The 22,305-nt window shown below is 32.1% G+C and overlaps 1 protein-coding gene across 1 annotated transcript in view; it reads right to left on the bottom strand.

Annotated features, from left to right (window-relative positions):
* Positions 1 to 868: 868 nt before the first annotated feature.
* myom3 (myomesin 3) overlaps positions 869 to 22,305 on the bottom strand; it is a 67,364-nt gene continuing 45,927 nt past the window's right edge. The window contains exons 20-38 of the mRNA XM_059508558.1: positions 16,098 to 16,224; positions 15,289 to 15,470; positions 12,370 to 12,484; positions 12,126 to 12,282; positions 11,396 to 11,502; positions 10,948 to 10,992; positions 8,904 to 9,043; positions 8,629 to 8,773; positions 7,062 to 7,121; positions 6,421 to 6,488; positions 6,237 to 6,344; positions 4,866 to 4,953; positions 3,781 to 3,819; positions 3,590 to 3,695; positions 2,403 to 2,566; positions 2,289 to 2,325; positions 1,500 to 1,522; positions 1,351 to 1,406; positions 869 to 1,256 (exon numbers count right to left, since the gene is read on the bottom strand). Coding sequence (XP_059364541.1) covers positions 990 to 1,256; positions 1,351 to 1,406; positions 1,500 to 1,522; positions 2,289 to 2,325; positions 2,403 to 2,566; positions 3,590 to 3,695; positions 3,781 to 3,819; positions 4,866 to 4,953; positions 6,237 to 6,344; positions 6,421 to 6,488; positions 7,062 to 7,121; positions 8,629 to 8,773; positions 8,904 to 9,043; positions 10,948 to 10,992; positions 11,396 to 11,502; positions 12,126 to 12,282; positions 12,370 to 12,484; positions 15,289 to 15,470; positions 16,098 to 16,224 — 2,034 coding nt within the window. The 3' untranslated portion in view covers positions 869 to 989. The remainder of the gene's footprint in view (positions 1,257 to 1,350; positions 1,407 to 1,499; positions 1,523 to 2,288; positions 2,326 to 2,402; positions 2,567 to 3,589; positions 3,696 to 3,780; positions 3,820 to 4,865; positions 4,954 to 6,236; positions 6,345 to 6,420; positions 6,489 to 7,061; positions 7,122 to 8,628; positions 8,774 to 8,903; positions 9,044 to 10,947; positions 10,993 to 11,395; positions 11,503 to 12,125; positions 12,283 to 12,369; positions 12,485 to 15,288; positions 15,471 to 16,097; positions 16,225 to 22,305) is intronic.

Raw genomic sequence — 22,305 nt, 5'->3', positions numbered from 1 at the left:
ACAATATACTTCCTCAGATTTGGTGGTGAACTTTTGAAGCCAGACATTTACCTGATAAGTCATAATTGAAGTAGAAATGTGTGTGTTTGATGCATGAAAACAATGATCATTAGTTCTCTAAATTTAATGTGCCATAAACCATATTTAATGTGCATAAGATAAAATAAAAATATGATGTACTTTTCAAGATGAATTAAAATTGTAATGCATTACATGCATTAATGCAAAAAGTACTGTTTTTTTATTCTTAAGAAATGTAATCAAAATGTAGATCCTTCTGTCATTATTTCCGACTATGATTCCTAAAAGAAACCTGTCTGAATATTAACACACAAGGGGTGAATGGCCATGTGGACTGTGCAGTTTGCTTTCAAAAGAATCACCTTGGGGTTGCATAATGATATTTGAAACAGGCATCGATTTATATAAAATCTCTGTAATAAAATATCAGCAGATAAAACAACCATCCATAAAAATTGATTGTGACCTCGTTATGTGTTCACTGTCTATTTGATCAATGTTTGCTGCACAGTTGCATGCTCAGTTTAGTGAAAAATGAAAAGAAGAGAGTGGAAAAGGTTTAATTTGCACTTTATTCTTTAAGTGGCACAAGATAAATCAGAGGAAAACAAACCACGGATCAAATCAACTCAAGCTTTCAGGACATTGCCTTCTAAAGCACCATTAAAGGAAGAGTTCACCCCAAAAAGTAAAATTTGCTGAAATGCGTTAACCCTCAGTCCATCAAAGTTTGTTTCTTCATCAGATCTGGAGAAATGTAGCATTGCTCTGCAGTGAATGGGTGCCGTCAGAATGAGAGTCCAGAATAATCTACAGCACTCGAGTCCATCAAACAAAGTTGGATAGACTGAGGGTGAACACATTTATTTTGAACACACACTCCAAAATGAACACACGTTACCTAAACAAGGCCTTTGTTGACTTTAATAAAAACGATATAACTTCAATCTCAATCCCTGTGGCTTCACTTACATCTGCACTGCATCTGCTCGAGGCTTTTCACCGCGTTTATACACACTGACGGTCACGAGGACCGTCTGCGATCCGTGTTTATTGCGCACGAAGATGCTGTAGTTGCCAGAGTCCTCCATAGTCACGTGGTTTATAGTGAGAGTGGATGATTTGTTCTCATTTTTAATGTTATACTGGCCGGTGGACATGACTTCTCTGTCGTTCTTCAGCCAAAACATTTCCGGTGAAGGATCGCCCTCGGCAAAACACGTCAGACACAGAGACTGAAGAGAAAGAGCACAGTCGAGTGATGTGAGATGAACGACAGTCTGTGAGGACACAGCAGTGATGGATGGATGGATGGATGGATGGATGTACCTTGTTCTCCATTATGGCCACCACATCTGGAAGACCCTTCGTGACTCGCGCTCGATCTGTCAGATGAATGTTTATTATAAAGTGTGTCGTCTGCATGAAGAAATTGCTTCCTTAAAACACAATTAGAGGAGGGACGAACAAATACTTACTTTTCTCAGCAAACTCCACTTGCCTGAGAATGAAAAAAATACAGTTATAGAGAGAATGAGTTTAGAAAAGGTAAAACGAACACCACTAAAATGTATTTAGTGTAACGTTCTGAACTTTCAATAAATATACAGAAAAAAAATATATATATTTTTTCAATCATATATATTTTTTATTTAATTTGACTATATATATATATATATATACATTAGTTTATTATTTACTATTTTAATTAAAATAATTAAATATATTTAACATTATTGCAAATTATTATATTCATATTTTACATTAATATTTACACACACACTTTTTTATTTTATATAGGACAATTTTATATATATATATATTTTTTTTTTTTTACGATATTTAAATATAATTGCATAAATTTTTATATATGAATTTATTTCATATATATGTGATTTTATACAATTATATATAGCATATATAATTTGCTGCTTGTATTACAAATAATTTTAATGAATAAAAAAAACATACTGTGCAATATCATTTAATTAAAAACAAATTATGTAAACAATTATAAAGAACACTATATATAATATTATATATATATATATATATATATATATATAATATAAAGAATATGAATATTCCATATATTAGGGATAATTTGATATATATCTATCACACTGTTCACAGACATGTCTATTTATTCCTATAGACTCTTCTGTAAAGCTTGTCTAAATTAGCAACAGTACCCAAAGAGGGTGGAGCTTAGTGAAGGGTCAAAGGTCAAGTGCAGCTGTTGAATACTCAAACACCTCTTGACTTACTTCAGTCTCTGGTGTTCCAGCAAAGCGTCTGCAAAGGCTGCAGAGAAGAAAAAGACGCGTTAGTGTTGAGGTGATGGGTTCTGCGCTCGAGTCGCATGTTTTGTGCCGCTCTACCTTGTCCAGACAGATCCAGAGAGCGCTTGTGTGTTTCCTGGCCGTCGAACATCTCCAGGGTGTACTTCCCTTTATCTGTTTCAGTCGGTCCCAATATCTCAACCCAAACCTTCTGCATGCTGCTGCCCGGCTTCGTGCGCTCCTCCAGGTCAATTCTCTTGTCTCTGTCACAACCAGAAAATAAAACATAACACAATGTGACTGTAAATCAAAAACATAAATAAAAGAATAACTGAACCACTTCATTTTTGATAAGTAATAGCAATAAGTAATTATTTTACATTTATTTTTATTTATTCCGTTTTCTTTTTAACTTTAGATTGCAAAAAAGTCTATAGTTTTATTAATTTTTATTTCAATTTTAATTTTAGTACATCATGCTCAACTGAATTAAAATGAAAATTTTGCCTTGGAAACTATCTAAAAAAAAAAAAATTTTTTTAGATAGTAAGTACATATATATATATATATATATATACTTATTTTTAATTCAGTTCATGTTTATTTTATTTCAAGAAATAGTTTTAGTTTCAGTTAACTCTGAACTGAACAAACAGACAGTTACACATTTACACTTTCAATTATTTTCATGTTTCATTTAACTTTAAATAAAACATAAATGTGTGCTACAATTTTAGTAGAGAAATAAATAACATTAGTTAATTGTTACTTTATTTTTGTGCAACGCATAAATTAATACAAATAATATATATTTAAATATAAAGAAAAATTATTATAAATATAAAATAAATAAATTATTAGTTAATGAGTGGTAAAATTTATATATATATATATTAAATAATACACACTGGAGGACAAAAGCAGTCTCTGGGGTATATTTGTAGCAATAACCAAAAATACATTGTATTGTATTATATATATATTTGTAAATTTCCTACCATAAATATATCAAAACTTAATTTTTGATTAGTAATATGCATTGCTAAGAATTCATCTGAACAACTTTAAAGATGATTTTCTCATTATTTAGATATTTTTGCACCCTCAGATTCCAGATTTTCAAATAGTTGTATCTCAGACAAATATTGTCTTATCCTAATAAACCATACATCAATGGAAATATGATTTGTTTGAAAAACTGACCCTTATGTTTTGTGGTTCAGGGTCACATATATATATATATATGTATTAATAATATTTCTGGTGTTAGAGTTCTGAAAGCTCACTTGAAGTGCCAGCTGGTGTTCATGCAGCTCAGGTAGTATTTGAGAGAGCAGTAGAGCTTGAAGCCCTGCGCAGTGCACTGGATGCTCACTGGACCAGCAGAGAGCGCTGTGGAGCACAAGCACACGTCACTGAACATGACGTCACGTAACCTGAGGCTGAGCGAGTCAGAAGAGTCAGGACTCAAACCTACCGCACTGTTTATTGAGCTGCTGCAGCAGACGCTCAAACTCTGAGAGAAACAACACCATCATCATGTTAGAGGGATATCTGCATGATATTAAACCTCTCCATACAGAAAGATTATTCTACATTAGAGAAGTTGCTTCAAAGAAATATTAATAACAGTGATTTTACTACGGATATGGAGTTAACCTAAAAATCCTTAACCGTGGTAAAATCACTGTAATCATTGAAAAAAATAATAATAAATTAAAGCACTCTTAAAAATTTCAACATGTTTACATTTGATCTTAAGAGAGGCAAAATTGTGAACAAAAATCACTGCAATCACTTACTTGGACACTAATAAAGACAAATGTTCAGTAATTTTACTACTACTAAAAAAAATCAAAATGCAGAAAAAGACTATAGTACTTATAATATATAGTGAAATACATAGTGAAATATTAAAATATAAATATTTAGTTTTTTTAGTGTGAATATAAATATGATATATTTACATATTATATCAGTCATATTATTAATATTGTTTTTTTTCTGCAACCCGCAAAAATAAAAGCTGGGTGATTTTAGGTTCAAAAATGATGATTTTTTTTTTTTTTTAAAAGAGAAGAAAATGTAAATATTAGCAGTGCATTTTAAGTGTTTAAATTAACTGTATTTTTATTTAATACTTTTATTATATATATATTTATATATATATATATATTTGCCATAGACACCAATAAAGTCATTAGTGTTGAGTAAATGTATTACAACTAATAAAAATGACAATGCAAAAAGTGTATATGCTTATAATATATGGCAATAATTTGAAAATAATTTCATTTATGTCACATTTATATTAATATCATATTTAGTTAATAATATTTATCATGCAACTCAATATACAGTTAAAAAAAAACTTTAAAAATATAGCATTTTTTAAATTTATAAATTTGTCATATATACGTGTGTGTGTGTGTGTCTTGAATCCTACCTTGAAATCTGCAAGTTTAGTTTTTGCAGCTATGAGCTTTTATTTTAGTCTCTAATCTCTATTTCTATCATTATGTACATCACTCATATGGCAGTAATAATGAGTGATGTCCTGACCATCATCGATCAGCTCCAGTATGCTCTGGTCTTCTCCTCTGCTGTCGGACACTACAGCTCTGTACACACCCAGCTCCTTCCTCGTCACCTGAGCCATTATCACAAACAACACGGTCAGTGGAAGGAAGGGTTTGTCCTCTAGCAGGGAATTAAAGAACTGATCCGAGTTCAGTACGACGGAAGATTTATCCACAGCATTTGAGCAGAATACAGAAAATGATCTGAACTAGTCCTTGTTTTTATTCGAGTAAAAGCAGAAATGTTGAAGTCAAAGCAATTCCAAGAAATACAGAGTAAAAATCTGTTTATTTTGAGAGCTTTAATTCTACGTCACCCTTATAACTTTATAGAATTATTGCAGATATTTCTTAACGTATTGCATGCATTTGGCGTCGTTGCATATAATAACATATTTAACACTAGTCTCATTTCTGGGTTATTATTATTATTATTTAAAAAAGGGCATTTTCTTTTTTTAAATTCAATATGCTATCGATAATTAACTTACAGTTTAGCATAGCAATCCTGATACAGATCAATACTGATTATTTCTTAAATGGTTATGTGATTTTTCGACCAAAATTAAATTATTAGATGAACTGAAAACATGTCAAATGATGCAGAATCCCATGTTTTGCATTAATACAATTTTTATATTGATATTAAAGCTATTTAGATCGATCCTAAATAGCTTGTGAGCATATTGTTAACTATCGATAACTAAAATTAAATGTATAAAAAAGTTATCATTACTTAAATAAAAATGATTTAAAATTAACATCAACTGAAATAAAATATAAAATAAATGTAAATAATTTTTTTAGTAACAATATTTTTTAAGAAATTTTAAAAGATATATATTTATATATTTAAAAAAATATATTGAATTAATTTTTACCAAACAAGTAACTTGTGAGGATGGATATACATCGCTATTATCGTTAACAAAAAAACTAAAACCACAAAAACATTTCTATTTAATCAAATAAATAAACATTAACTAATATATAATATAAAAGATTAAACTTCTTTTATTTCATCTAGTTGCCAAGCTAACATTTTTAAACTACTTAAATAACTAAACTAAAAACTACATATTCAAAAAAAAAAAAAAAACTATAAAAAAATTACATTTTTACCAAAACTAAAATGAAAACGGAAAATATATAGTATATATTATATAAAAATATATATTATCAATGATACTAAACTGATATTGTCCTAATATTAACATGTATACTGACTTCCATAGACTTCCATTATAAATGCAGTTTTGCCTGATGTTTTCTCTGAAGCCTGCCTCTGGTCTCAGAGTCTCAGATGGATCTGAGGGTCGTGTTTTGTGTGTAACTGTGAATGTGAGGTGTGTACCTGTGGGACGGTGAAGGCGCTGACCCCCGTGGGGTCGTACACCGCATGAAGAAGCTCCACTCCATCCTTAAACCACTTCACACGTGTGTCTTTGCTCACGTTGGTGACCTGCAGCCGAAGACACACGGGTTTCATCGAGCTCAAATGGCGAGGCATTGTGTCATGAAGGAATAAGCACCATTACCTTGCACTTCAGAATCATTTCACAATCTGAAGTCACTGTCCACGACAAAAACTCCAAGAAATGGGGACCTTGCAAAGCAAAAAGAGAGACACATTCAGTTAAACATGGAGTGATTTTATATGCTGTTCTCCGTCTAAAAGTACTGTAAATAACATTTGTGACCCTGGAGTCTTAAGTGTCAAAATTGGGGTTTAGACATCATATGAAAGCTGAATAAATAATCTTTCCATTGATGTATGGTTTGTTATGATAGAACAATATTCGTCTGAGATACAACTATTTGAAAATCTGGAATCTGAGGGTGCAAAAAAATCTGAGAAAATGGCCTTTAAAGTTGATCAGATGAATTCTTAGCAATGCATATTACTAGATATTTATGGTAGGAAATTTACTAAATATGTTCATGGAACATTGATTGATCATGATTTTTGGCATAAAAGAGAAATCGATCATTTTGACCCATACAATGTATTTTTGGCTATTGCTACAAATATACCCCAGAGACTGTTTTTTTGTGCTGCAGGGACACATTTGTAATCTTTACAATCTGTATCTGTATCGTTAGCTATTATCTGCTGCATGAGAGCTTCTCATAAAGTCATTTTCTTTATTAATGCATCTAGATCTGTTTGTCGACTCACCCAACTTTCTCTTCCAGTTGTGTCTGTTGGCCTGAGATTTGGCCAGTGTGTCTCCAAACTCTGACAAACAGCGAAACAACAGAAGAATAAAGATTCAATCTGGAGAAATAGTCAACATGATCTTTTGACTCGTTGCTACATAAACTTTGACTTTTGCTGCATCGTTTAATGCCTGTTTGAAATATGAAATCAGACTTTATTATAAAATGTAAAACGAAATGTTATAAAATAAAATACAATACATTGAAACTACCACTAATAATAAAAATTAACTGCAAAAAAAGTTGTCTTTGAAAATAAAAATAAAAATGAAAACAGTGAAATAAAAGAGGAATTAAAATGACAAGTAAAATTTACATTTCAATTTGAATTGTGTCACTATTATTGCGTGAGCGTTAATAAAGAGCTTTGTTAAAACTGTATGTGTAGTTTCTTTTTCACGTTTGGCTTTTCATTTTAATATTGGCAGTCTTGCCTCTAGACTCTATTGAAAATGAAATGTGAAATCACCAATTGCATTTTATTTTTCAATTTGACAGGTATGTCACCGTGAAAATGAAATCATTTAATTTCATTCTCAATTTTGTCACATATTTTGCGTACAGTTTTCTGTAATGAAATCGTTAATCTGGTTTTAATTTTAATTTTATCATTTCATTTATTTATTTTAAATTTGGCAGAAAATGCCTTCCATAGGCTTTGGTCATGGTATCTAATAAAAGTATTTTCAGATCATGGTCTAAATTGTGAATTATTGAACTTTAAACATACATTTAATTTTATTATATTTTTATTAATAGAATTGTTTTCAGAAAAACTACATTTTTCCTAATTTGTAAAATGTCTGGCGTGGGGACTGACAATTATTTATCATAAACAAACTTACAAATCATGCAAAAAAAATGAATATGTTTTTAGGAAAAAACAGTGTAAACTAGAACTTTCTTAATTGAGAAAAATCTTTAAATTTTTATTATTTATTTTATATAATCTTCAAAAAATTTTAATAAAATAAAATGCATAAAATAAAATGTTTTTTTTATATATGTTTTTTATATTATTAAGAGAAATCTGGGTCTCCTAAATAAATAAATTCTAGCAAAATTTAATACTAGGCCTAAAATTCTTAAAAACCAAGGAAAAATAAGTAACGAGACAGAATAAAATTCTCTTTAAAATAGTAAATAGTTAAAAACAGTCTCTTAAAAAGTTTCTATATAAATATATAAAATTGATTTATATATATGCAACAACTCAGTAACATTAGTAAAATTGTGAAATATTATCACAATTTAAAATAACAGTTTTCTGTGTGGATATATTGTAAAACAATTTATTTCTGTGTATTTTCAGCATCTTTCCTCCAAATCATTCTAATATGCTGATTTACAGCTCAAGAAACATTTCTGATTATTATCAATATTGAATACAGTTGTGCGGCTAAATATTTCTACTGCTTTCAGATGTACACTATATTTGCATCATTTATTATTTGTCTAATCAAATAGCATTAGCCCTGAAGAGCAGCTCTGTAGTCCAATGTTATAATGTGAGATTGTAAACATACTCTTATCCACAAACACCAGAGTGAACTGGTTCTTGGCCCGGCCGTCTTTGAGCTGTGCGGTGTACGAGCCCTCGTCGTCTCTTGATATCTGATCAAACAGGATCTCCACCAGACCCTGTGCCTTGTCAAAGTTAATCTTACGAGTCTGCAGGACACACACATCCACACGGCTCTTTAGAAATCAGTGAGCAAGTGGCTGATGGAAGACAGAATTAAAGGAATATGCACATGCAGATGGCTTTATTATTCCTGTCAAAATCTGAGCAGACGGTTACCGGTGTGCTGGAAATCTCTCCATCATTGAGGATGAGCCGAAGCACCGCGGCGCTGCGGAGAGCCTCGGTCTGCAGCCACAGACGGACACTTCCCTGCTCGGACACGTCCACCTGCCAGCCTTCAGACTTCAGAGCGATCACTGCAAGAGATGCAAAAGAGTCAAGGCACTTTTGATTATATAGCGCTGTATATATGCTGATTGAGTTAGAGCAGCTTTATAGTGTTAAACAGGAAAATAGTGTCAATAATGCAAGAAGACAATCGAAAACACTGTCACATTTTAGAATGGAAAACAAGACCTGAAATTTCTCAAAACATATGGTTTGGTTTTTCTAAGAAGGAAAAATTCAAGTTTTGAGCAACATTAAGGTGAGTAGATGATGACAGAATATAGAATATCTATAGAAGCTTATTTCAGACTTGGGGGAAAAAACAACAAAAAAAGAGAACCGTGACATTCTCTCTTGAAATTATGAGAAAAACTGTAGAATTGCGAGATAAAAAGTCAATTTAAATTTGTATTTTTATTTCATGGCTGGAAACAAAAATGTCAGAAATCGGAACTGTGAGATATTAATACAGAATTATGTAAAAAAAGAACGAAGATAAAAATGACTGATTTGCATAAACTAAGAATTCTGAGAAGAAATAATTAAACTTACAAGATTTAAACTCAACATTCTGAGAAAGAAAAAAATCAATTCACAAGATTTAAACTAAAAAATCTAAAAATTTAAACTTACAAGATTTAAACTCAGAATTCTGAGAAAAAAATACACTTTCAAGATTTAAACTCAGAATTCTGAGAACAAAATTAAATTTACAAGATTAAAATTCAGAATTCTGAGAAAAAAATACACTTTCAAGATTTAAACTCAGAATTCTGAGAACAAAATTAAATTGACAAGATTTAAATTCAGAATTCTGAGAAAAATTAAAATTTCAAGATTTAAACTCAGAATTCTGAGAAAGAATTTAAACTTTTAAGATTTAAACTCAGAATTCTGAGAACAAAATTAAATTTACAAGATTTAAATTCAGAATTCTGAGAAAAAATACATTTTCAAGATTTAAACTCAGAATTCTGAGAACAAAATTAAATTTACAAGATTTAAATTCAGAATTCTGAGAAAAAAATACACTTACAAGATTTAAACTCAGAATTCTGAGAAAAAATTTAAACTTTCAAGATTTAAACTCAGAATTCTGAGAACAAAATTAAATTTACAAGATTTAAGTTCAGAATTCTGAGAAAAAAATACACTTTCAAGATTTAAACTCAGAATTCTGAGAAAATAATTACAATTTCAAGATATAAACTCAGAATTCTGAGAACAAAATTTAATTTACAAGATTTAAACTCAGAATTCTGAGAACAAAATTTAATTTACAAGATTTAAACTCAGAATTCTGAGAAAAAATACACTTACAAGATTTAAACTCAGAATTCTGAGAAAAAAATTCTAATTTACAATATAAAAAAAAAACAGTTGTACACAGAGAATTCAGAGAAGAAACATCAGAATTCTGAGATGCAAACTCACAATGTCCTTTTTAATATTATTCCGTGGCAGAAATAAGCAATTTCTTTAAATACACTTCTGTTTAAAAGTGTAGGGGTCAGTAAGACTTTTTAATAAAATAATAAAATGATAATTTTATTAATCAAGGATGCATTAAATTGATCAAAAGTGAGAAAGACATTTTTAATGTTACAAAGACATTAAAAATGTTTCTTGAGCAGTAAATCATCATATAAGAATGATTTCTGAAGATCATGTGATACTGAAGACTGGAGGAATGATGCTGAAAATACAGCTGTGCATCACAGAAATAAATTACAGTTTACTATATATTCACACAGAAAACACTTATTATACATTGTAATATTATTTCACAATTTGTACTGTATATTTGATCAAATAAATGCAGCCTTGGTGAGCAGATGCGACTTCTTTCAGAAATATAAAAAAATCATAATGATTCCAAACTTTTGAACACGTGCATCTCAGATTCTCTGAACAGTGTATTTGATTGACTTACGTGGGTTTCTCACATGCCAGCTGAGTTCTGTCAGCCTCTCCAGATCTGAGGAAGAAAACGGCACAATCACAAAGTCATTGTCAATGTCTTGCAAAGACACATAATGCTGTCAAAATGATCCGACATCTTTGAAAATAAGATTCATCTTGCTGTATTTGAGGTTATAGCAAGATGTTTGTCATGCAGTTTATAGCATCTCACACAAACAGTCCATGTTCTGTCACACTTTGTGCATGGTGAAAATACACAGATCTTGTACACGCAACACGGTTTAGGGCAAAGGTGCTCAGCAAAACATTCATCAGCAGCCGATTGATGATAAAAAACTGAGGTCGTATAAGAAAAGACAAGTCATGCATATGCATCAATTAATGCTGATCAGATGCACAAGGTTTTGTGGCACTGTGTTCAGGTAATGCATCATACAGAGATAGAGATGAATGTCTACCCTCTGCAGTGAAGGTGAAACTAGAGGAGACTTCAGGGTTTCTGCTCAGCTCCACCGTGTACAGGCCCAAATCATGCTCCGAGGCGTCCGTGAAGGTGAGAACAGACCTGTGACGAACATTTGGATCAGATTTATAGAGCTTTTAAAGGAACAGCCACCCAAAACAAACTCATCATTTACTCAAACCCAAAACGGTGTGAATGTACTACTACTGTGGAAACAAAAGGGTTAATTTTAAGGAGTCCGTACTATTCCTTTAAGAAAGTTTAAGGTGCCTATTAACAATTTAAAAATAATATATAAGACAGAAAAGGTAAACAAACATTGCTTTTACATAAAGATTTGTTTTTTTTACATTAACTTGATATTTACTGTTTTTATATTTATACAAGTAAATATTGTAATGTTACAGTTTTGTTTTTTGATTACTTCACTGCAATGCTTCACGGAAATTAAAATAACAATATATACTGTTTATACATTTAGACTCATCAAGTTAATAGTTCAATATTGTAGCATTGGTTTAAGATTACTTTATTGCAACGCTTCATAAGTTCTAAGCTTCATAAGTCTTTTTTTTTCAAGTATTTGTTTTGCTTTAAAACAAGGTTTGCATGCTGTTAGGTTTGATTGATAGTTTCAAACTCTTTACTGACAAAGTCCCAATGGAGAAAATAAATGAGAAATATTCTTCCAGATCCAACGCTGGAGAAAAAGCTCATATCGTGACCTGTTGTTTTTGTTCTCCAGTCGGGCTCGTCCAGCTTCAATGGCTTTCCCGTAGTTCCTACTCCACTTAAAGACATCTTTATCAGTGCTGTCAGGAGCTTCAAAGCCCAGGAAGATGAAGCCGTCGTTATCGACTCCGATCTCAATCTCTTTGGTTCCTGGTGGCAAACGCAGGATACAGTTAAAAGCGACTCGCTGTAAAATGAGCATGAAATCATCATTATGCAGATTTCCAGGCAGTAGACCTGCTTTAGTCTGTGCTTCCACCGGCTCCGAGGCCAATGAAGACATGCCGACTCCAGCGGCGTTAACGGCAGACACACGGAGGCGGTACGTCTGACCCGCCTGCAGACCTGAAACCTGATCAGATATCACCCAAAAACAGCTCACTCCTCTTTTCAAAGGCTTTGGTGGGACTAGATGCAAATGTAACTATTGTGAACTGAATCAAGATGCTTTTTAAGGCTAGACACCACACTCTCAAAAAAAGAAAGAAAAAAGGTACAAAAGCTGTCACTGGGGCAGTACCTTTTCAAAAGATACATTTTTGTACCTTTTAGGTACCAATATGGAATGTTTAGTAACAAAGGTGTGTACCTCCCCAGTAACACATTTTGTACCTCTTTTTTTTGCACAGGTTTGTCCTGCACATGACAATTTTGCTTCCAATTTTCACTTTCAAAATATGCATTTATTTTATAGGAAAGAAAACATCCAAAATACACATTCAAGTGTTTATTTTGTATCTATCTGTGTTGTAAACTTAAATTACAGAACATCTTTAAAAGCCAATGAGTCCGAATTTGACACTCATTTGACACTTAACCAAGCTTTACTGTATTTTTTGTAAATAAAGTTGTAAATAAAAGATTATTGTACATTTTCTTTTACAAGAAAATATTTTTTTTGTATTTCTACTTCAAAATTTCTCTAATGTGTAGCTTGACATTTCTTTGTAATGAATTGTGAAATGTATTAGCATTTTTTGAGTAAAATATTTTTACACTAAATTCTTTACATTCTATATACACCAAAATTGGCATTTTTAAAAATATGTTCCAAAGGGATTTGTACATAAGTAATTTTAGACATATCACAGTTATAACGTTTTTATGAAATGTTTTATTAATCTGCTCCAAAATGACTTTTTAACAAACCCCTCTGTAAATATCTTCACTATATATATATATATATATATATATATATATATATATATATACATATATATAGGCGATTGACAGTATTTTTTTAATTTATACATTTATTCCCTCTTTAAAAACCCAACGTTTTGAAACTGGCTTCATCCAATGTTCAGATTTCTGTCCTGGAAATATATGCAAATTAGATCATATTTAATCCGATAATGTCTAATTTACATTTCAGAAAACTTTAATTCATTGTAATATACTGTGATGAATCAACTGAATAAAGTATGAAAAAAATGTTTTAAATCCTGTTTAGCTTAAATTTGATTCCTGATGCACAATTGTACAACCCGAATTCCGGAAAAGTTGGGACGTTTTTTAAATTTTAATAAAATGAAAACTAAAAGACTTTCAAATCACATGAGCCAATATTTTATTCACAATAGAACATAGATAACATAGCAAATGTTTAAACTGAGAAAGTTTACAATTTTATGCACAAAATGAGCTCATTTCAATTTTGATTTCTGCTACAGGTCTCAAAATAGTTGGGACGGGGCATGTTTACCATGGTGTAGCATCTCCTTTTCTTTTCAAAACAGTTTGAAGACGTCTGGGCATTGAGGCTATGAGTTGCTGGAGTTTTGCTGTTGGAATTTGGTCCCATTCTTGCCTTATATAGATTTCCAGCTGCTGAAGAGTTCGTGGTCGTCTTTGACGTATTTTTCGTTTAATGATGCGCCAAATGTTCTCTATAGGTGAAAGATCTGGACTGCAGGCAGGCCAGGTTAGCACCCGGACTCTTCTACGACGAAGCCATGCTGTTGTTATAGCTGCAGTATGTGGTTTTGCATTGTCCTGCTGAAATAAACAAGGCCTTGCCTGAAATAGACGTTGTTTGGAGGGAAGCATATGTTGCTCTAAAACCTTTATATACCTTTCAGCATTCACAGAGCCTTCCAAAACATGCAAGCTGCCCATACCGTATGCACTTATGCACCCCCATACCATCAGAGATGCTGGCTTTTGAACTGAACGCTGATAACATGCTGGAAGGTCTCCCTCCTCTTTAGCCCGGAGGACACGGCGTCCGTGATTTCCAACAAGAATGTCAAATTTGGACTCGTCTGACCATAAAACACTATTCCACTTTGAAATAGTCCACTTTAAATGAGCCTTGGCCCACAGGACACGACGGCGCTTCTGGACCATGTTCACATATGGCTTCCTTTTGCATGATAGAGCTTTAGTTGGCATCTGCTGATGGCACGGCGGATTGTGTTTACCGACAGTGGTTTCTGAAAGTATTCCTGGGCCCATTTAGTAATGTCATTGACACAATCATGCCGATGAGTGATGCAGTGTCGTCTGAGAGCCCGAAGACCACGGGCATCCAATAAAGGTCTCCGGCCTTGTCCCTTACGCACAGAGATTTCTCCAGTTTCTCTGAATCTTTTGATGATGTTATGCACTGTAGATGATGAGATTTGCAAAGCCTTTGCAATTTGACGTTGAGGAACATTGTTTTTAAAGTTTTCCACAATTTTTTTACGCAGTCTTTCACAGATTGGAGAGCCTCTGCCCATCTTTACTTCTGAGAGACTCTGCTTCTCTAAGACAAAGCTTTTATAGCTAATCATGTTACAGACCTGATATCAATTAACTTAATTAATCACTAGATGTTCTCCCAGCTGAATCTTTTCAAAACTGCTTGCTTTTTTAGCCATTTGTTGCCCCCGTGCCAACTTTTTTGAGACCTGTAGCAGGCATTAAATTTTAAATGAGCTAATTAAGTGGATAAAAGTGTAAAATTTCTCAGTTTAAACATTTGCTACGTTATCTATGTTCTATTGTGAATAAAATATTGTCTCATGTGATTTGAAATTCCTTTAGTTTTCATTTTATTAAAATTTAAAAAACGTCCCAACTTTTCCGGAATTCGGGTTGTAATTTGAATTGAAATTAATTAGATTGCAGTCTACTCACGTTGCTAAATTATGACTTTTGCAATAAAGGCACCTTTAAGTGAGTTTCTGTCACTGGCTCACTCGTCACCGGGGTCCAATCCTCAGACTCCGCCCCCTCGCTGATCTCCACTACATACCCGCTGATCTCTGATTGGCCCTTGTACAGAGGCTCCGCCCACAACAGCACCAGAGAGGTACGCCTCACTTCTCTAAATTCCAGATCATACGGACAACCTGCAACATATGAATCAACACAATTATACAATTATCCATCATCGCCACTTTTTAAAGATGCTTTCATTACTTATTTGACCTTTATCTAATGAAGAAATGACACTTCTCTAACATACACACACCTATATATGAGCTGTGTTTATCCTCTTGAACACAGAACTATAAAATAAAAGAATCTAGCTCACAACGAGGCATATACATAATAACCAAATGAAAAATGTGGTGTATTTAATAACCCTCAACTGCAAAAACAGGGAAACATAATGGAAGAAAAACTCACTGTGCCAGAAAGACACAGAAACAAACTATAACGATTAAGACATTAATGATAAAGAACAGGAACAGATTAAAGATTAATGAAACAATAACAGCATGTTATTCTGTGCCAGATATGTTTAAGTTCATGATTGAAACCAATCTAATTCATTAAAAAGTGTACAAGTTGTGCAATAGATAAATAGTGCAATAATAAAACATAGTGCATGTTAATTCACTTGTATGCAATAAATGTCATTTGGTAATAGATGCAATAAGAGTTGATCGCCAAACTATTTTTTCTTCCTCAAAATTGCTAAAAAGAACTGTAAATCACTTACAATTCTTGTTCCTCACAATGCAGGATCTTACCAGGCTCAGGCATCATCCAACGCTCGCACAAAAACAGCTCGCTGGCTTCAGAAGCTTCACCCAGTCCAACAATATTAGCTGCGAAGATTCGGAACTGGTAAAAACTTCCTTCCTGAAGTCCTGTCACCTAGAAACAAAGCCGACAAATAATGGAAAATAAATGGTTGTGTCAGAAAGGACGCAAGAGAAACCTAAAATAAAAGAGAAAGTGTTAATATACAGTACAAGATTGTGTTTTAATATTCTCAGTGTTCATTTAAATGCAAAATGCAGAGAAGTGGATCACACTCCTAATGGAAGCTGAAAGCATCCTCAAAATAACTACAATAATTAATGAACTAGAACACAAGAGACAGAGAATAGTCCTTCGATTCAGATGCACTTTTAGCACAAAAGCAGTGTCATTTTTACTAATTTAGTATTTATTTTATATTTGACATATTATATAATATTTGTTTTAATTTTTATTTTTATTTTTGATTTTGATTTTAGGAAAAAAAATATTTTGGTGCATTTTTGTCAGTATAGTTTTTTTTTATTTTATTTCGTACTTATTTTCATACTTAATTTTGTTGATTTTAGAGTACATTTATTTCATTCTAGTAAAAAAATAAAAAATATTTTGTGGAAATATATGAAGTGCTCCAAATCAAAGTATTTTAAAACCCAGAAATGGTATAACTTTATTATTTCTGTATGTATTCATATTTGAATAATTTTTTTTAATTATTAGTATATTTTGCATTTTCTTTTCCATTTTAATTAAATTTTTAGTAATCTTTTATTGTTTAGTCATTCTTATTAACTTAATAATAAAAAATTTTTATTTCAGTTTTAATGTTTAAATATTTTCTTTAATTTCAGTTCACATTTATTCAATTAAAGTAACAAAGATTACTACCTATTTTTTTTTTTTTTTTGGAAATCTGTGGAATCCTGCAGATCAGATGCATTTTTAACCCAGAAAAAATATAATTTTACTATTTTAGTATTTATTCATATTTTAAATTAATTTTTATATTTAGCATTTGCATTTTAATTTTAGTTAAAGCTTTAGCAATTTGGCTGTTTTGTCACCAATTAGATTAGATCTTCAGTGCATTGATCCACCGGTTGATGCCTATTTCTACTTATCTTCTTACCTAGCTACTTATCCGATAAACATCGCTTTAACATTGCTCTGTGATGAGAAGTAAAGAGTGGCCACCTGGTCACAAGTAATTGGGATTAGATTCAGGGAAACAGGCCTGTGTTGCTTGAATCCTCTTATCAAACCAGAGGCTTATCTGGGAGCGTCCGGTCCAGGCCCCATGGCCTGCTGGGACAGAGAACGGACACTAGATGGCAGACGTCAGGGGTGTAGCCGGGGGATTTTAATATACTGTAGAGTGTATGTGTGTGTGTGCTTGTGCTGGTCTGTAATGTTGTTGGGCAGGTGGTGTGTGTCTCTGACTGCTCAATGACAGGCAGAAATCATTAACATGGGCTTCATGCTATGACCACAGTGCCCTAAAATCAATGTTTTATAATTGACATAATGCACTTTGAGGCATCCTTTGAGCAAATAGTGCAAAACAACCCCATCCTCCTCTCCAAAAAAAAAAACAGAGGGCATGTTAATAGAAAGAGACACGAGGCTGATGCTTGTACCATGCATTATCATTTTTTTCCTTCTTGTTTTCTCATTATAACGACTTAATTTTCTCGTTATCTCAACATAACGAAAGTTGTTTTCTCGTTATTACGACATGACACTTTTTACTGTTGCTATAGTAATGAACTCAACTTTGACACGCATCTGATGGACAACCATGCAGGCGCTCTTACTGTAGCCTATATTTCAGCTAATTTTGCTTCACCTATGTAATGTAATTCAATGTAATAAAGTCTACTATACATAAATAGGCTGATCAATCAGTGTTGATTTTTCCAGAGACAGTACACCAAACATTTTGTTTTTGTAATTAACATTTCAAAACAACACTGCAAACACAGACCTTCAGAAGGATGCAGAACTATTCTAAGATCTTTTAGAGCTGCTGGGATTAAACTCACTTTTAATTTTCCCTTTATTTAAAATAAAATCATGTTTAATTTGTAATTTTTAGTAGTCATTATAGACGGTTTCATCGGGCGTACGCGCCTGGACCTAAGTTAACTTCCGGTCTGTGTTGTTTATATCGGTCTGGCTGCGGTGCCTTCTACAAACGCAGTTAAAGTCAAGGTGATGAGTACACTGAAGTTGGGCTCAGGTGGTTGTGCTGCGGGATGTGTTTCCCATACATTTATTTATTTTTGGAGACTCGCCACAATTTTAAAACCGATCGATTTTCAAAAAGGCTTCGCTGAATAAACATGAGTAACGTTACGTACTGCACGTTTGATAATACTAATTCCTTACATTTATATGTTTAAATATCAAAATGAGGCACAGGTGTTTTTATATCGCTGTATTTCTGAAGGAAGACTTGCGTGTTATATGTCTGATAAAGCAGCGTGTGAGCGTACCAGCTCTGCTTTGTTTACAGCTGTTACTGGGGAAACCTCTGTTTCTCGCGCTTTATGTCTATGCTTTAAAACATCTCCTGCTGCCAAAGAATGAATTTGCATTTTCATTAAGTCCACCTGATCCACGCGGCAAACATATTTTGTTTGTTATCAAAAATTATCTACTCTAGAGGGACTTGGCTGTTGTTATTGATTCTATTTGGAAGTCTACCGGATGTTAAGTTAGGTCCACAAAAGCGCGCATGCGCAGTAACGTTTGTTTATGTTGTGGCCATTGAAACCGTCTATATACTGTGACAGATATCATGTGCGTTACAAGCTCCAGTTTGAAAAGAGCGTTCATGTGTAGTGTATGTGTGTGTGTAGAAAAAAACAACTATTACAACATTAAAGAACAAAACTGAATTCAATTAGCCTATGCACTTTACATATACATCACATTTCTCATCAGTATGATTAACAATAAAGATTAATAATATGGAAAAGAGGCACATCACAAATAGCCTACATCGTTAAATCCCGTCCTACTGTAGATAAACAGAACATCTCCGCTTATTAACTAACAATCATGTGCCTCAAAGAAGCACAAACAGAATCCAGTGACGTCAACCTTGGTTTTGATAAGCAGTTATTTTATGACACAAACCGCGTTGGTAAAACTCATGCATATAGCAAGAGCTTAGTACACAAAATAATCATACTGAGTCAAGCATTTAACATTTATGAATTAATTAAATGTCGTAATGAACAATACTGCACAAATTATAGCGATCACGAAGAAGATCCGCGTACAGTAAAGTGGATAGTGTACAAAACCCTATCAATTATATTCAGGTCTACAGTGCCACCTGCTGGCGCAGTTTTGTAACTTCTTAGAGAACAACTTTTGTGATGTCGAGATAACAAGAAAATTAAGTCGTTATAATGAGAAAACGACTTTCATGTCGAGATAAGAAATTAAGTCGTAATAACGAGAAAACAACTTTTGTGATGTGGAGATAACGAAAAAGTTTAAGTCATTATAACAAGAAAACAAGAAAATTAAGACTATGGTTATGTCGAGATAACGAGAAAATTTAAGTCATTATAACAAAAAAACAACTTTGGTTATGTCGAGATAACAAGAAAATTAAGTTGTTATAACGAGAAAACAACTTTGGTTATGTCGAGATAACAAGAAAATTAAGTCGTTATAACGAGAAAACAACTTTCGTTATGTCGAGATAACGAAAAAGTTTAAGTCATTATAACAAGAAAACAAGAAAATTAAGACTATGGTTATGTCGAGATAACGAGAAAATTTAAGTCATTATAACAAGAAAACAACTTTCGTTATGTCGAGATAACAAGAAAATTAAGTCGTAATAACAAGAAAACAACTTTTGTGATGTCGAGATAACGAGAAAATTAAGTCGTTATAACGAGAAAACAACTTTTGTTATGTCGAGATAACAAGAAAATTAAGTTGTTATAACAAAACAACTTTCGTTATGTCGAGATAACGACAAAAATTAAGTCGTTATAACGAGAAAGCAACTTTTGTGATGTCGAGATAACGAGAAAATTAAGTCGTTATAATGAGAAAACGACTATAGTTATGTCGAGATAACGAGAAAATTTAAGTCATTATAACAAGAAAACAACTTTCGTTATGTCAAGATAACAAGAAAATTAAGTCGTTATAACGACAAAACATCTTTCGTTATGTTGAGATAATGAGAAAATTAAGTCGTTATAACGAGAAAACGACTATGGTTATGCCCAGATAACTAGAAAATTAAGTCGTTATAACAAGAAAACAAGAAGGAAAAAAATAATAATGCATGACCACTTAGAACTTCCATAGCAGGCAGTGAACCTTTAAAAAATGTTGCTTGTTCACCAACTGGTCAAAATAAATATTATATGATTCATAACTGGTGTTTGCTGAAGCAAGCAACACTATTATTACTGCTCAGTTTTAAGGCAGTGATATTTTAGTAGTTCAGATATTATTTGTAGTTTATTTTGAACATATTTTTTATTTTTGTATTTTCCATTTTAACTTTTAAAAGAGAAAACTGCAGGTTTTTAAAAACAGAATAATATATATATATATATATATATATATATATATATATATATTTTTTTTTTTAAACTTAGCATTTTTATTTTATTTTTTGTTCCGTTTTATTAAGTCTATGTAGTTTTTGTTCATTTTAATTCATTATAAATTTTTGTTATTTCAGATATTATTTTTTTATTCATATAAGAGATGCCATGGCAACTAATCGGAAAATCTTAAACTAAAACCAACAAACAAATAAATAAATATGAATAAAAAGTTAAAAAATAAATATAAAATAGCACAAAAATTTTAAAAAGAAGAAAAAAGGCATATAACACAATGAATAAAACAAACTAAAATTAAAATGACTGAAAATATATAAATAAGAAAATAAAAGTAAATAATAAAAATAAAATTTGATTCAAAATATTGATAAATACTACATACTTAATAAATAGTATATAAATATTACTAAAAGAACAGGGCCCACTATACCTTAACACTGTGTGAGTTGATGTATTTGGGCCATATAATTAGGGCACAATTAAACTGATACAATAAAAAAAAAACCTATACTAACATATTTAAATAAATATTTTTTAATAACTATTTTATTTTTATATAAAATATAAATTAATAAATTAACTGAATACCCATTCAATATATTTTGTTTGATTATAAATTTATTGATTTTAATTGTTAAAGGCAGCTGAGAAAGCTCTCTGATATGGTACAGACCAAAATCACTTAAAGGATTTTAATTATTTAAAACGGTCACGGTTGATAAACCGTGATCCCAGGGTTGTGCACTATGTGGGTGAAGTCTATGTGTTACGCGTCAGCACTGATTAGTTTGTGGGCGTCTCCGCTAATTGTCATCAGCAACAGCTGTCACTCATTACTCATCCCTATATATTGGCTTGTCTAGCGTCTTGTGTTTGTGAGAGCATTGTTTCATGTACTTGACTTATGTTTGCTTTTCGGAAACCATCCGGATCCTTCACTCACCTGCACCATCCTGGACTGTGTATTCCTTTCAGCGTCATCTTTGTGTCTTATTGTTGTCTTGTATCATTGTCCTCATTAAACTGTTTTAACTTGCACTTGCTTCCTGCCACTCCTTTCACCCCGTCATTACAAAACAAACTAACGTTCATCTAAAAGATTTAGTTTTTATTTATTTCAAAACAGAACACCAATATGCACTGAGTTTTTGGAGAGTTTTGTTCATTATCATACTTCAAATTCCGGTTTCAAACAATAATCAGACGAGAATGTCAGCGTGAACAAAACAACAATTGATTAATACTTAAGTTCACATGCATCCGCATCAACTAATGACGAGACCTGCTTTAAACCTGATTTAAAACTATAACGCTCATGGCCTCTCTCTGTACGCTCTACAAATTAAACATCACCCTAACAATGGCTTTTTTTCACCAAACCACTATTTTGTGTTCATGGTCCAATTACACAGTGAAAACAATCAAAAAATAATTGGCATGACTGCAATTAAATATTGAGCAATAAACAATATTTATGACTGATTTAAGCAGGTCCCGTCATTTATTACTGCAGAAGCATGTAGCAAAAGAGCAGCTGATCACAAAAGCAGCACAGAAACTGCTGGTACTGTAAATGGTACTGTAAATG

This window comes from Carassius carassius, chromosome 24, assembly GCF_963082965.1.
Source record: "Carassius carassius chromosome 24, fCarCar2.1, whole genome shotgun sequence".
NCBI lineage: Eukaryota > Metazoa > Chordata > Actinopteri > Cypriniformes > Cyprinidae > Carassius > Carassius carassius.
Note: the sequence above shows the minus strand (reverse complement) of the source record. Positions and strands in the feature narration are given on the sequence as shown.